The following is a 15,877-nucleotide window of genomic DNA, read 5'->3' on the forward strand; positions in this document are numbered from 1 at the left end:
TGTGCTCATCACAGCTATATACACATTTCTACCATGTTTATTGGGCTAAAGACGTGATATTTCATTGCAACGCACGAGCATTCCTGCTAGTCTTTCATCGTTCTTAAAAAAGAAATCGTGTTCTGTATCGGTTTCCGCGAGAGTGATTCAACCGTTGTGGGCAAAAAATGGACGGTGAGATGCCGCGAGGCACGCATTTGATCCAGCACGAATCTCAACGTGACCACCAAACGGGGTGTGAGCGAAATCAAGGGCAAAGACGGACAAAACCCCCGTCCCCCACACTCTCCTCCTCCGTTTGCTCCGTTTCCCCCAAATCTGCCGCACGACCCAAACAAAACCCTTGCGGCGGCGCCCCACCCCATCTCCGGCGGCCAAGCGGAATGGAGCGCTCGGCGGCGGGCGCCTCGTACCAGCGCTTCCCGCGCGTGCGGATCCGCGAGCTCAAGGACGAGTACGCCAAGTTCGAGCTCAAGGACACCGACGCGAGCATGGCCAACGCCCTCCGCCGCGTCATGATCGCCGAGGTCCCCACCGTCGCCATCGACCTCGTCGAGATCGAGAGCAACTCCTCCGTCCTCAACGACGAGTTCCTCGCGCACCGCCTCGGCCTCATCCCGCTCACCTCCTCCGCCGCCATGTCCATGCGCTTCTCCCGCGACTGCGACGCCTGCGACGGGGACGGCTCCTGCGAGTACTGCTCCGTCGAGTTCCACCTCGCCGCCCGCGCCACCGACTCCGGCCAGACGCTCGAGGTCACCTCCACCAAGGACCTCCGCTCCACCGACCCCAAGGTCTGCCCTGTCGACCAGCAAAGGGAGTACCAGCAGGCCCTCGGCAACGTCGACGCCTACGAGCCCGATGCTGCCGGTGACCACAGGCAAGTCGCGCTCTCCGTTTCGGCCCATTCTGTCATTCTGTATTCTTTATTTCTTATTATTAAACCCCCCAAGTATTGATGAAATGACGACCTCTGCCTGATCACAGAACCCAACTAACCCTAGTTAGCCATTCTACTAGCAGCTTATCTGTATGATGAATTCCTAATTCAGCTATCTGTCTCTGTCTCGGCAACGTCGACGCCTACGCGCTCGATGCTACCGGAGACCATATAGCATGAGGTACTTCAAATAGTGCAGTGAAAGTTTAATCTCGTCACTGCACTATTTGAAGTACCTCATGCTCGTTATCGTGTCTGTAGATGATTCAATTTGATGGTTAATTTGTATCGAAAGGTCACAATTACACTTTCACGACATTGTCCCTGCGTTCATTCTTGTATTTTGAATCAGCATTCTGCTACTAGCAGTCTAACAGCACATGTAATCCAATCATGCTCAACCAGGTCTCAGTTTCAGATTAAAAGCTCTGCGTGTGCTACAGTTGCTTATAGGTTCAGTTGGTAGGAGGCCAAAGCGCCAGCATTTTACTTTATCTATGCCAAAATGCTAGTCGTCGTCACTTGCACTACCGCATGCTTTCACTACCTTAAAATTGCAATGACTCAAGTGAAACTATATTTGCATTGTTGTACAACATCTTCAAGTGTGATCAGCATTAAGACGAAGGCATATATTTATTTAGCCAAAGCAATCTTGTATTGTTGATTCCAATGAACACTTATTTTTGTATCCTTCAACTATATCTGAACTAAACCAGCATTTCCTAGTAATAACGTTGCTATCTCTGAATTCTGAAGATGGCATATTCTTTCTAACATTGAAATTTGGAAATTTGTCATACTAATCCATTAGACATTTTCTTTGCGTGGAAGTATTGATAATGTCATGTAATCTAACATTTGAATAGATCGTTTATGTAGAGAGTTCAATAGCTTTATTGGTTGTGTAAACCTCTCCGAACACTTTGTTAGTTAGACATTTAGTACACATGGATGCTCTGTTAAATCACATTCTGTATTTCTGTCGAAATCACTGAGAAGATATAAATGTACTGCAACATCAGGTTCTCGATCTCGTTCATGGTATGTAGTTCAGGTAGCATAAAATACGTTGACGACCATGTAGTATGTATATAACCCAGAAAGGTATCTAGACAGGCATAGAATGTGCATATATCCAACAAGGATAAACAATTTATAAGTTTTACTGGGCACGAATTTTCGGAGGCTTCAACAAAAGCACTGAACATGACAATCGAAACAAGATGTTATTGTGCATCCTTTGCACAGAGAAATTATTTACTTCAGACATTGATACCACTTTTAGAAAAAGGAGGGAGCAACAAGAGGTTGTAAAAGAGAGACAGAAAAGAAGCTACCATGCAATTTCCTTTTACTTTTCAATGACGTAAACAAACGAGCTTGATGGCTACACATCATTGTTTTTAAGGCGGTAAGGCGACCTAAGGCGAGCACCACCCGCTCTAGCGCCTAGGCGACGCCTAAGCGCCTAAGGCGGCCATATTTGTAAGGCCCTGCCAGGGCGCCTTATCGCCTAAGCGTCCAAGGCAGGATGCCTTAAAAACAATGCTACACAGTAGAGCCTAAGTTGTGCGCGCCTTTTGCCATGAGGTTATATTATAACTCGTACCCTAGTGTTCATCACCTCATTGTTCCATGGTGTTCATCCATATGCCGTAAGTTTATCTGCCTATAATCTGCTCAGTTTTCCATTTTCCATCAAAGTGTACAGATTGTAATGCTTATGTTGGGACTTGGGAGTACCACTAAATCTGAGAATGGTCGGGGAACTGAACTAAACCTCAACTGAACCCGCATGATCAATTTGGGCAAACCGGACCTAACTAATCCTCTTTAATTTTTATTTAAACCCAAACCAAACTGAACCACGTCCTCACTCCACCTAAACTGAACTGAACCGATGGCTAAAACCATGTGGTTTTAGCTAAAACCATGTGGTTTTAGCCAATGGGTAAACAACAATTCCATACCATGTTGCCGCCTACGTTCATGTCAAATGGCCTGGTGCTGCTCCCAGCTCTCTGCCTTCGTGAACAGCTTGTAAAGGAGTGGTTGAGCGGGGCAGTGGTGAGCAGAGCGATGCACCTCATGCGCCGGCGCCGCCCGTGCTCGTTAGTGTGGGGGGTCGTGCATGCACGTGTCGCGCTTCCGAGAGCTGAGCATGATCTTCAGTTGCTCCCTCGAGGGTGTCGACGCCGCTGACGCCGCTGGCGCCACTGGACGACTCTCCTTGGATGCAGCATTGCGGCTCAGTGTCGCGGGGGCGGGGATGTTGGGACGGCGAGAGGTGGCGGCGGCGGCTACAGGAACGGGGAAAGAGCGATTTGTTGAGCAAACCTACGAAGTTCGAACCAACCTCGGGAACCGGTTTGGAATCACGGGTTGAGCCTGGTTGGAAATTGAACGGTTTAAGCCCATACCTGACCACACCCACCTATTATTCACAGGAAACTGAACCAAACCAAACTGTTAGCAGATACAACCCTTAGCGACCAAACCAAAGAAGCCCACATGATTAAACTGAACCAATACACCCGGTTATACGAAAACCATCCCCAGGTTTTGATGTGTCCGTCAGTGCCGTAGCAAAAACTGATCATATTACAAATTCTAATATTTTGATGATGGGTACAATGGCACTTAAAATACCGTCACCAGAACCAGAGCTTGAAGAAGTCAAGCCTAATTTTCGTACGCCAAGCTGGATAAATGTTGGTGCTATTTCGGTCCAGGTCACATAAGGTTTACGTGCAGAAGCATTCTAAATCCAAGGTGCTATAGTACGGTTAAGGTATATTTTGGTTCCTAGTGGTCAGCGTGGCCGGATTGTTAATTAGTAAATTCTTGGTTGTTAGGTAAAGGAACTTTTCCTTAGGCGTGAGATTTAGAGGAGTCGTAGTAGTACTAGAAGTCCTGTTCGGTTTATGGTTAGGAGAGAGAGTCCGTATCAGTTTTGCTTTGCTCGTGGGCCGGTTTGATCGGGTGTGTGATGCCTATATAAAAGGCTGGCTACGGCCGATGTAAAGGTCAGATTTTTGGTATTAGTCATGAGTTCAATAAAACTACAGAAAACGTCCCATGTCGAGGGACACCAAATATCTTTGTTGCTGATCCGAAGGGATTTTGTTGCTGCTGCGTGTGGAGTCGATCCAATCTACTCGACGCAAGTTTCTGATCTTACGGTCTTGCATCTTTGCTCGACTGGAATTTCTTGTTCCTGCTGCTGGTACCGTGAAAGATCGGGCCGTCGACGACTCGCCATCTAGTCGAGTCCACATCAAGTGGTATTCAGAGCTAAGGTTGTTCATGGTACTGTGTTGATCGAGATGTCAACCTCGGTCAACAAGGGTGATGAGGTTGCTGCTGATTCTGAGGAAATAGTACGTCCAGTGTATGCGGATGATATTCCACAAAATATTCGGGATGGTTTTGACCACACATGCAACTACATCAAGCAATGTCATGATGCGCTCGGCAAAAGGATAGATGTCCTGATCACTCAGTTTGATGGTTTGGCAGACATCATCAATATGCCGGCAACGAATTCTGCACCACCACAGACTGCTCCGGCTGCTCCACTGCTTTATGCACCACCGGCTCGTGACGGACATGTCGGCGTGCTTGATCGCCGTCTGGCGGCACAACCACATGCTGGAGATGATGGCCTCGATGACGGTGTTGACCATGAGGCAACGGGGTACGCGCCACGACCACGACACTATGAGCCTCGTCCTGAAACTTCCGTTCGTGGTGGAGTGCATGACCGAGTTGGTCAAGCTGTGCGTGTGCCTTTGGATGATGGAATTGGGCGCATAAAAATTTCAATCCCTCGTTCTCCGGTAAGTGCGAACCAGAAGGATATTTGGAGTGGGAGATGCGTGTTGATCAAATATTTGATGCCCATCATTATAGCGAGGAGAAGAAAGTTCAACTTGCTGGAATTGAGTTCACCGGTTACGCGCTAATTTGGTGGCATCAAATTTGTCGTTCAAGACATCGGCCGACGACTTGGCGAGGTATGAAAGAATTCATGAGGCGACGTTTTGTTCCTGAGCACTATAAAAGAGATATTTACAACAAGTTGCAGCGGCTCTCTCAAGGTAATATGAGTGTTCATGAATATTACAAGGAGATGGAATTGCTTATGATACGTACAGGGACAACGGAGGATTCGGAGGCGACCATGGCACGTTTCTTTAACGGGCTAAATATCGAGGTGCAGGATCGTGTTGAGATGGTGGTCTACTACAACATACAAGATCTTGTGCACCAAGCTGTGCGTGCGGAACAACAGATTAAGCGGCGCCAAGTCAACACAGTTCCCAGTACCACTTTGAACACATGGCGACGCTCGCAGTATAAGAGTGAGGATGTCGGTCCTAGCTCCAAGGCGACATCATCAAATCGCTCTCATGGTTCCGTGCAAAAGGATGCTTCAAAATCAGGACTGTCGATGGTTGATTCTAGTGCACAGTCGACCGGACGCACTAGTGACATAGAGTGTTTCAAGTGTGGAGGAAGGGGACATATGAAGCGTGAATGTCCTAATGAGAAAAGAGTGTTGCTCACGAGAGATGGCTATGCATCCGCTAGTGATGAAGAGGTAGTTTCTGACACTTCTAGTGAAAAATCTAAGGATGCTGAAAATGTGGTTGCGAGTTTTGAAGCTGCTGAGTCATATCCTTCACTAATGGTGCAACGAGTGCAAGAGGATCGCATTGAGAATAAGGGACAGCGTTGGAATATTTTTCAGACTCAGTGCAAAGTCAATAACACCAATTGTAAGTTGATTATAGATGGAGGAAGCTACACCAACGCGGTCAGCAAGGGATTGGTGGAAGCTTTGGGGTTACCTACATGGAAGCACCCACAACCACACTGCATTGAGTGGTTATACCAGTCTGGTAAACTGAAAGTTACTCACAAGGTGCGTGTGAATTTTTCAGTAGGTGACTATAAAGATACAATAATTTGTGATGTCTTGCCAATGGATGCATGTCACTTGTTGTTGGGAAGACCATGGCAATATGACCGTCGTGCCACACACGAGGGTTGGTCCAACACTTACTCCTTTTGGGATGCCGGAAGACGTTGTGTGCTCCAGTCTATGTTTGCGGAAGAAATCAAGGTGGATACAAATATTTCCTTGAAGAAGAAGAAGGTCAGTAAAATTGTTGCAAAACCGAGGACGGTTTTGATTCAAAGAGGAGGGGATGATGTGCCCGTCAGTGCCGTAGCAAAAACTGATCATATTACAAATTCTAATATTTTGATGATGGGTACAATGGCACTTAAAATACCGTCACCAGAACCAGAGCCTGAAGAAGTCAAGCCTAATTTTTGTACGCCAAGCTGGATAAATGTCGGTGCTATTTCGGTCCAGGTCACATAAGGTTTACGTGCAGAAGCGTTCTAAATCCAAGGTGCTATAGTACGGTTAAGGTATATTTTGGTTCCTAGTGATCAGCGTGGCCGGATAGTTAATTAGTAAATTCTTGGTTGTTAGGTAAAGGAACTTTTCCGTAGGCGTGAGATTTAGAGGAGTCGTAGTAGTACTAGAAGTCCTGTTCGGTTTATGGTTAGGAGAGAGAGTCCGTATCAGTTTTGCTTTGCTCGTGGGCCGGTTTGATCGGGTGTGTGATGCCTATATAAAAGGCTGGCTACGGCCGATGTAAAGGTCAGATTTTTGGTATTAGCCGTGAGTTCAATAAAACTACAGAAAACGTCCCATGTCGGGGGACACCAAATATCTTTGTTGCTGATCCGAAGGGATTTTGTTGCTGCTGCGTGTGGAGTCGATCCAATCTACTCGACACAAGTTTCTGATCTTACGGTCTTGCATCTTTGCTCGACTGGAATTTCTTGTTCCTGCTGCTGGTACCGTGAAAGATCGGGCCGTCGACGACTCGCCATCTAGTCGAGTCCACATCAGGTTTAAGTACCACTCTGTATATCACATGTATCTTTCCTTCTCTTCTACAATAAGTTAACCAATTCATTTTCATTTGTAAGCAGTTAGTTAAAGAAAAGAAAGGTGCCTTTTTTTGTACATTCTTCTTTCCCTCTTCTTTCATTCCATCATAATGGGGCATTATGAAGGGAAGTACTGAGCATTTGGTTATTAGTTGATCTTGCATATTAATTGTACACACTAATCTTATGTAGGACAACATTGCAAATGACTCAATTTTCCATATCCCATGCAGATTGTAATACTTATGATGGAAATACTACTGTGTATGTCACATGTTCTTTCCTTCATAAGTTAACCAAATCATTTTCCTTTGTAAGCAGTTTTAAAGAAAAGAAAGAGCCTTTTTTTGTTACAATTTTCTTTCCCTTTTTCTGTTATTCCATCATAATGGAACGTTATGAATGGAAGTAAAACTGATTAGTTGGTTATTAGTTGATCTTCATGTTAATTGTACACACTAATGTTATGTGGAGTAAGCACTACAAACGGCTAGGCTACACTTATATGTATACCAGGCTTACCGTCAGTGGCATCTTTAGGAGGGGGATAAGACTTTATACCCCTTAATAGTTTGATTATGACATTTGGCTGTCTATCTATCTGACACTGATCCGAGACTATTGCCTTACTTGGGGATCTTGTTGAAATAAAACAGATGCCCAACTTCTCAGAAGCCAAAGAAAGGCCTTACGTTTAGATTCATTTCCTTTATTGCCAAGGGCTTGGCTTATCAGAATTGATAGGATAATTCCTTGGGCTTGGTTACTCTGCTCCCTACAAAATAAAGAACCTTTCCATGTGGTTTGACTTTGATCTGACTCTGTTTATGAGGATTCCTGTGTTTTTCCTATTCCTGTGAACCAAACATCTAACTCTGCAAAAGTCCTATGTATTCCAATCTTCTGTTTTACACATGTATTCCTATCCAATTCCTGTGTTTTTTCCTTTTCTGCGACTTTAGAATCCTGTTGAGAGGCTGAAGTCTGCAAATCCCTACGTTTTCCAATCCTCTGTTTTACACATGTATTCCTACCCAATTCCTGTTTTTTTTCCTTTCCTGCGTATTTAGAATCCTGTAAGTCAAAGGAGCCCCAAGTCTGCAAAATTCCCATGTTTTCCAATCCTCTGGTTTACACAAGCATTCATAATCATTTCCTGTGTTTTTAGGATCCTGTGAGCCAAAGGAGGCCTTACATGATGCAGTAGATCCACCTTCTCAAGACCTCGTAAACAACAATTTCTCTTCCCCATCAAACCCTAATTACCAACCACCTTCCATGGAGAGTAGGCTATACAAGTGGACGATGGGGATGGTGGCAGCGGCTTACACGGGGAGAGGAAGAGGTCGAAGGAGATGGAACCTTCCTGCAAGAAATCGGTGGAAGTGGGTCCGCCCCTACAACTCATCAAATCTGCCTTCTTTTCTGTTATGCACCTGCAAGGAGTTCAAGGGGAAAGCATTAGTCCTATCCGGACCGGTTAATGCTAGAACTATAAATAAGGGACCAAGATCTTCTATGTGCTTCTAAATGCAATCATACTCTGCTTATCAACTTTTGCCTAATTATTTTGTTATTATATACGTTAGATGGATATGTACATTAACTAAGGTCCAAAGGATTAGTAACACTAAATCTTCTCCTACATGCACAGAGCATGCACTATTGATTTGTTCTGCTGCTGTCACAATAAAATTAAGCTACCTTACTATATTTGTTAACTTTTGGTCTAATGGATTCAGTGGCATCTTTTCTTTACATATCTTGGTCCTCTTGATATTAAATGTTTGAACACTGCCCTTAAATTTTCTCTTGTTTAACTAATGCTTATTGTATTGAGCTTTAAATAATGATATCTTATTTCAGGGGCATATTAATTGTAAAGCTGCGCCGTGGGCAAGAGCTGCGTCTTCGAGCAATTGCCAGGAAGGGAATTGGAAAGGACCATGCCAAATGGTCTCCAGCTGCTACTGTGACCTTCATGTATGAGCCTGACATACGTATTAACCAAGAACTCATGGAGACACTTACACTTGAGGAAAAACAAAGCTGGGTGGAGAGCAGCCCTACAAAAGTATTTGACATTGATCCTGTCACCCAACAGGTCAGCTTGTTCTCTACTAGTGCTTCTCCATTACTCGTTTCAATAACATCATCAACGAATACACGAAGTTTAGGTTTTTTTCATATGCTATGATAAACTATTGCTAGATTCATTGTGCGTGAGTGTGTGCGCGCGCGGGGGCCGCACACACGGGCCTGTGGACAAACTATTCCTAGATTCACCAGACATCTTGCAGTATTAGTCAAATCATTCAACACCATAACTATGATGTTATGCAGTCTCCATGCATTACGTTAGATAGCTGTCAATATTTGCTGATGCTGCAATGTGTCACTACAGTGGTGTAGGCACTTCATTGTTTGCAGCCACTAAATAATTAGCGTGTTATGTCACTCAGGATCTCAGTCTGGTTCTTCGTGCGTAGGAATTTGAAAAAGATGTCCAAATGCTTTGTAAAATTCCTCCGTTTTTCCTCTGAAACTGAGAACAAAGGAAAATTTCCTCAATTTTTACTTTGCTACATGCCTTTGAACCAAAGGCTTGAATAGTGCCGCCATAGGAAAATTTCCTATTCCTATGTGTTTCCTCCACTTCTCCTTTGAACTGAAGTTTCTTTCAGGGCCTTTTTGGATTGCAGGATTTTGAAAACGTAGGAATAGGAAAAACACAGGATTTGGATGTCACATAACGTGAAATCCTATAGCATTACAAAACACAGCAATGTCTGCAATAGGTGCCTTTGGATGGTGCACAGGAAACAACACATGCATTTTAGAGGATTGAGGAGAGAGGGTAGGGAGAGATGAGTGTAAGTGCATTGGACTTCTCAAAGGAAAAATTAGATGAGGTCTGAGCTTTGTTGAGATTCCTATGGAACGAGTAGCATAGGAATTTCGTGACCTGAATCCTATGAAATTTCTTCAATCCAAAGAAGCACTCAATCTATATGTACTTGAGGCCCTACACCTGGCAATCATAAGTGTAAAGTATAAATGCTGTGTCCATGTAAGTAGATAGTCCCCTGGAAGCTTAAATGCAAACCTAGAACAAATACATGCCTGATACCTGCTACAATTTGTGCATATCTCATATGATGATGAATAGCCAAAAAATTGGCATCATCACATACTATCATTTCTATCAATTGTTTAGATTATTTGTAATATACCCATGTGTTGGAAGTGGATTTACACTTTGTCAACTCCTGAATTGGCCTTTTAAGGGTTCATTCCACCTGACCTCCTCGTTCCTTAATGGGTCTTGTTTTGCTCAATAAACCATGTCATGCTTGGGGCAAAGGCCTTGGGACTTGTGGTACATGCCTTTTAGTTAAGCATAGCTTGAGGAACTTCTGTCACTCTGTGCCTTGCAAACATTTAGTTATATTTTCTTCGAACACCTTATCCAGCATAGCTCATTCTAAAAGAATGATCAAAACAGTAAATGTCGCCGTCTGTCAGATTGACTGATTATTATTTACATAAAACAGTAAATGTTATCAAATGGCTACCTGTTTATGATATTTTCAAATTATTATGTTGGTAGATGGGGTTTCATATCTGCAAGTGCAAATTAAGCCATGGAGCTGTCTGTTTGTAATAATATCATTGATTTTGGGCATCCCTACTTGTGTGTGACTGTTAGGTGACGATTGTGGACCCAGAGGCCTACACATATGACGATGAGGTGATCAAGAAAGCAGAGGCCATGGGGAAGCCAGGATTGGTAGAGATCAACGCCAAGGAGGACAGCTTTGTGTTCACTGTGGAGACAACGGGGGCCATTACAGCCTATGAGCTGATTATGAACGCTATCACGGTCCTGAGGCAGAAGCTGGACGCCGTTCGCCTGCAAGACGATGACGGCGATCTGGGCGAGCTCGGCGCCCACCTTATCGGAGGCTAACCACCGCTTGTCTGGGAAAGAAGTCGCCAGCGGTATCTTTGTTTCTCCGTATCTAGGCTCGTCTCGTCTAACTGGCTTGCCTGTGGCAAGTGGTAGTTGATGCCTCCTTTGATATGCAGCACCAGAACTCTACGGTAATCGCCTTTGTATCCCTCTGTTTATGCCCTGACCTCTGCCGGAACTCTGTACGTGCAAAAAGCCATGGGCGCTGAAGCTTAGCGGCACTGTGGAACAAGAGAATAGCTGGTAGCCCATGATTGGCCGTGCCGTGCGGTGGTGATACGGCGTGGTGTCTTGAATGCAGAGTTATTCGCAGGTCTCCCGCCCCCATACCCAGATTCATAAGCTTTGTGTGGGGATTAATGTAGTAGAGTACTCCGATCGATCCATGCATGGTTTGCAGAGTACTAGCACGGTACGTAGTACTAGGTTGCGAGTTGAATGATGGGCGGCGGTACAAGGGTACCGTGGGATCGATGGCTAGTTTGTTTGCTTAGATCGCGCTTGGCAGGCGTGCTGCTGAATGCGGCGCCATGTGGGTCGGGGTCGGTACGGCGTTTGAGTGATGGCCGTGTACCGCAAGATTTGGTGAATGCTCATGTCGCTACTCTTGTTTGTTTACTCTATCTACTAGGCCTCTTGGGGTTTTGGTTTCATCGTGGTAATTCCATTTGCTGCCACCGCACTATGCGTACGTATGTATGGCGTACGTGGTGCTCATGTCCTGGGTCATGTACGTGATGGCAGCCTGCAGGTGGCTTGAATGGAAGTGTCCCACGGGCGTTTGTTTCGCCGCGTTTACTCTTCCGTTCCATCCATAGCTCCTTCCCGGTGACACGGGCGCTACGTGAAGTGAAAACAAGGCGGCGGCTGTTTGCTCGTGATTTTGCCGGGGTGAAGTTGATTGGGTGTCGTCGAGCCTCGTAGGTAGGTTTCCAACTAGCACGTAGTATTTCTACTGGCGCCATTGTTGTGCGAGTCTTGCCAGCCATGCCACGCCTCACGAGCGGTGGTTTTTGTAGCAAAAAGGTTTGGGCTCCTCAACATCTCATTTTGGGCCAAAGGGCTATGCTGGATGATTTCTCGACCACCTTTTGCAGACGGGTCCCAGTCGTTTCAGTAACACGACTGTAGGCCTGATGGGATTCGGACAGGACGGCTGAATGTTTCTACAGTTGCTATCTTGGCTAATGAGTAGGAGTAGCGGCGATGGCAGATTAGTGAGCCCTTGATTGGAAAAGGAGCCGTTTCAACAGTTGAGTGATGGGTATACTGGTACTTACTATTACCTGGAAAAGGTTTTCCGTATTAGTACCAAATGATGATCGATTTCCTTCCCCAAGCACAGTATACTTACTAGTAGTACTATGATAGTATGATGATTTCGAGTTTCTTTCGCAGTACTACTACATCCGTGGCATTTAATTAGTACGCCCTAGGTAGTGTCAGATCATATAAATGCAAAACCCAGGACGAGTAGTAGTGTGATTAGGGGTGGAGATTCCTTTGGATACGGATGTTGGGCGTGGCCGTTCTCTCCTGCGTGCTGTGCACACGCTTTTCTCAACATGTCTCCTGGATCCACCTGTCTCTCACTACTACACAATGTTTGGCTGGTTACCCAGGGCAAGGGCATAGATGCACACTAATCATTACATGCATGTTGCGAGTGAGTGAGTGAGTGAGTGAGTGGACTTGGGGATGATGGATGATTACATCGATCTCGTCTAAGCTACAGCACGCACGCATGCAAGCACGTAAAGCCCAGGAGGAGGAGGAGGAGGAGACCAATGGTGGGAACTTGGATTGATGTATCAGGTGCGCCCAATTCAAGGCTCATCATGCTGCTGCCCTACACCTCCCTCCTCCACCACGCCACTCGATACGTCCATCGCCTTTGCATCCTCCTCCTCTCCTGGTCGAGCTGCTGCCACACACGCAAAGCCTGCGTGATGCATGACGTGCCATGGCACCTTGGCCCTACCACATTTACATGCAATGCAAACCAAACATATACTCTACTCTCCCTTTGTTTCATCAATTCAATTGCGCCTCTCCGTTTGCATTACATTGCATGCTTCGCGCATGAGAAGAATGTCCTGCCATGTTTTAGTAGCAGCAGCTTATTGAAAGCTATGGCACTCCTATAACATGTGGTTATCTCTTTTTTCTTTAGACATATAACATGTGGTTATCTTATCATTCAATGCTAAGTTGGGCCCACATGCCAGTCCAAATAACTATAGCAATAAGTGCTCGGTTCACCCTGTAGGTTTTCTTCTTCTTCTTCACAGACTTCTTTCTAACTCTGTAGACAGCAAAGTCACTTGTACGTCGGACACAAAAATATGTACTCCCAAGTCTATGGCGCAGAGATACCCGATGGCTAACAATACAGTCTACAGACACAAACTCCTGAGCACTTAGATTACTCTGGCAGAGAGGATTGATGTACTACCCTTGTTTCTAGTTATAAAACGTTTTGGCAGCGTAAATTGAACTGACGAAACGTCTTATATTTAGGAACAGAGGGTGCACATTATTGATTAAACTGTCAAAACGTCCTGTATTTAGGAACAGTTTGTGTACATTATTGAAGCATACAGTACTATGTATAGTACTGCTACTGGTAGTAACAGATTTTTTGTGCAACCTGAAACATTTTACCGCAATGCAGTGCAGGACCTGAACCCCGCCAACCAACCCAAACACAATATCCAAAAAACCACATCCATTCTCACCAACGATACGGTGTAGTAAGATCTACTGTACGATGGAAAAGGAGGTACTACCAATATGTACGTAGTGTACATGCTATTTAATGAAGTACGTACATGAATACATGATGCTGGAGGGCAAGGGCAAGGCGCGCAAACCCGTTTCGCCATTGCTGCAGGCTGCAGCCTGCAGCCTTCATTGTGATGGAGTAGTATAGCTGGGGAGGGTTCACATCTTGTGAGTGACCAGTTCGTCAATCAATCCAGGAGGGGAATTACCTGCTGGAAGTAAGTATAGTAAGGAGCAACTTGAACTGTGCATACGATCATGATGGCCTTCAATGTTCCCGGCCGGACCGCGGGTTTTAAATGCTCGGAGCTCGGGCTGTTATTGTACAGTACCTTAATGGATCTGTTGCGCGTACGACGTACTACGCCTCTCCCTTCCAATCTGCGTGACTACATCTACATGGAGTACATACGTTGTAGCAGTACGTGCATCCACTTGAACCGCGAGAGGCCGATCGAAGAGCAGCATATATATCCGGATCGAAAACAACCTACCTAGCCGCGTGCACGTAAGATTGTAAACAAATTCCTGTAAGAAAAAAAGCAAGCATGTATGTATTCAAGTCTTTAGCATTCCTGTAAAGTTTCATAAGCAAAACGAACATTTCTTTTCTTTTCTTTTTAAAAAGGCCAAATGCCATATATTAGAGTTGTTATAAACCCTCAAAAGCCTAAGAGCGTCTATAGCTAGACTTGGCAAATCTGACCCCTCAGACGCCTGCGGATGCGTTCGGGCGTGTCCGCAAGCACTGACCGGTCACGCCTCAAATTCCACTCTCCACATCCGCGTACGGCGTACCTCATATCCGGCACCCTATATCCATACTACGCATGCAACGTGTGAACTACTCTACGTGGTAAAACAACGGACAAAGAAATCGGCGTCAAACGGACAGCGAAATGTACATAAACCCACTTTACATCATCCAAAAATTCACCACAATTTATGGCCGGACAAGTTCAACAACTAAAAACGATAATAAACACAATAAACATAAGAGGGAGCTTCTTCACCGCTTCCTCGTCGGGCCTTTCCCCTTCTGATCGCCGGCGTAGCTGTAGGCGTCCGTGGCTGGTGGAGGATCTTGGTCGTCGCCGGAGGAGGTGGAGCTGTGGTCGTCACCATTGTTTGAATCGGAGTCGGAGAGGACGATCAAGCGCTTCATCCGGCGGACGGCCCTGTCCTGCTGCCACTTCAACTTGGCGACGTGAGCCGCCTCCTCCGCTGCCTCCTTCGCCTCCCGCTCCCACTGCTCTTTGGTTAGCCGAAGAGCCTTTGCGTTATTCCATCGGAGGCGGAGCGTCCATCTCCGTCGTCGTGAGTGACCGGCAGTAGACCCAAGCAAGGAGCCGCTCGTCCTCGTCGGGCTCCGCCGACATCCCGAGGTGACGGGTGCACGGACTGCTCTGCCACGTCCCTGTCCCTCGCCTGCCGCCTCTCACGGCAGACGGCGCGCGCCTCCGATTTCGGAGTGCGCGTTCGGGCATGGCACGAGCACTAGCACCCACCACCACCTGAGCGGAGCAGCGCCCGGAGGGGGAAGGGGACGACACGGGGGCGGAGCGGACTGTGTCGCCCCAGTGGTGCTACCCGCGAGCCGGGAGGGGCCAGCTCCGGCCGCGTCCGCGCTGCGCTGGCGCAGGAGCTGCGGCGACGCTGCAGATCCAGAGATGCCCTCGGTGTCCACCTTGGACCGCTCCAAGGCAATGCGGAGGGCCAGCTCCTCGTCGACGTTGAGGTCGGAGCTGGACATTGTGCCGAAGTGGATCGGAATCGAAGAGGGGTGAGGAGAGGACGGAGCGAGAGAGGGGATTGACTGAGCTAGGATTCGGAGTGAGGAGCTGAATGGTTTTTTTTGTGGGGCAGCCGTGGGGTCGGTGGTGGGCCGGGCCTATCAGCTCCAACGTGGCGGACCTGTCCGGGCTGCCCCATATCCGCCCATTATTTGGGTTGGATATGAGAGGTGCCGCACATCCCGGGCGTTTGAGACAGGTTTGAGGCGCTCGGGGGGGTCGATTTTTTATGACCGGTCAGTGACCGGTCCGCCCGCCCGGGTGTTTGAGACGGGTATGGAGCATCCGCCGTAGATGCTCTAACCTTCCACACCGTGTTCCTCCTCATGCATTTGCCGACGACCTGCCTTTGAGCGAAGCTTGATGTCCGCCTTTGGACCTCTCGAAAAACATTGTTAACACAATCGTCGG

The 15,877-nt window shown here is 46.6% G+C and overlaps 1 protein-coding gene across 1 annotated transcript; it reads left to right on the forward strand.

Moving 5' to 3' along the window:
- Positions 1 to 282: 282 nt before the first annotated feature.
- On the forward strand, positions 283 to 11,216 carry LOC123120651 (DNA-directed RNA polymerases II, IV and V subunit 3). The gene is made up of 3 exons (XM_044540648.1): positions 283 to 880; positions 8,783 to 9,020; positions 10,626 to 11,216. The coding sequence occupies exons 1-3, from the start codon at positions 384 to 386 to the stop codon at positions 10,884 to 10,886; spliced, it is 996 nt and encodes a 331-aa protein (XP_044396583.1). The 5' UTR covers positions 283 to 383; the 3' UTR covers positions 10,887 to 11,216.
- Positions 11,217 to 15,877: the final 4,661 nt, after the last annotated feature.

The sequence above is a fragment of the Triticum aestivum genome, chromosome 5D (assembly GCF_018294505.1).
Source record: "Triticum aestivum cultivar Chinese Spring chromosome 5D, IWGSC CS RefSeq v2.1, whole genome shotgun sequence".
Taxonomy (NCBI): Eukaryota; Viridiplantae; Streptophyta; class Magnoliopsida; order Poales; family Poaceae; genus Triticum; species Triticum aestivum.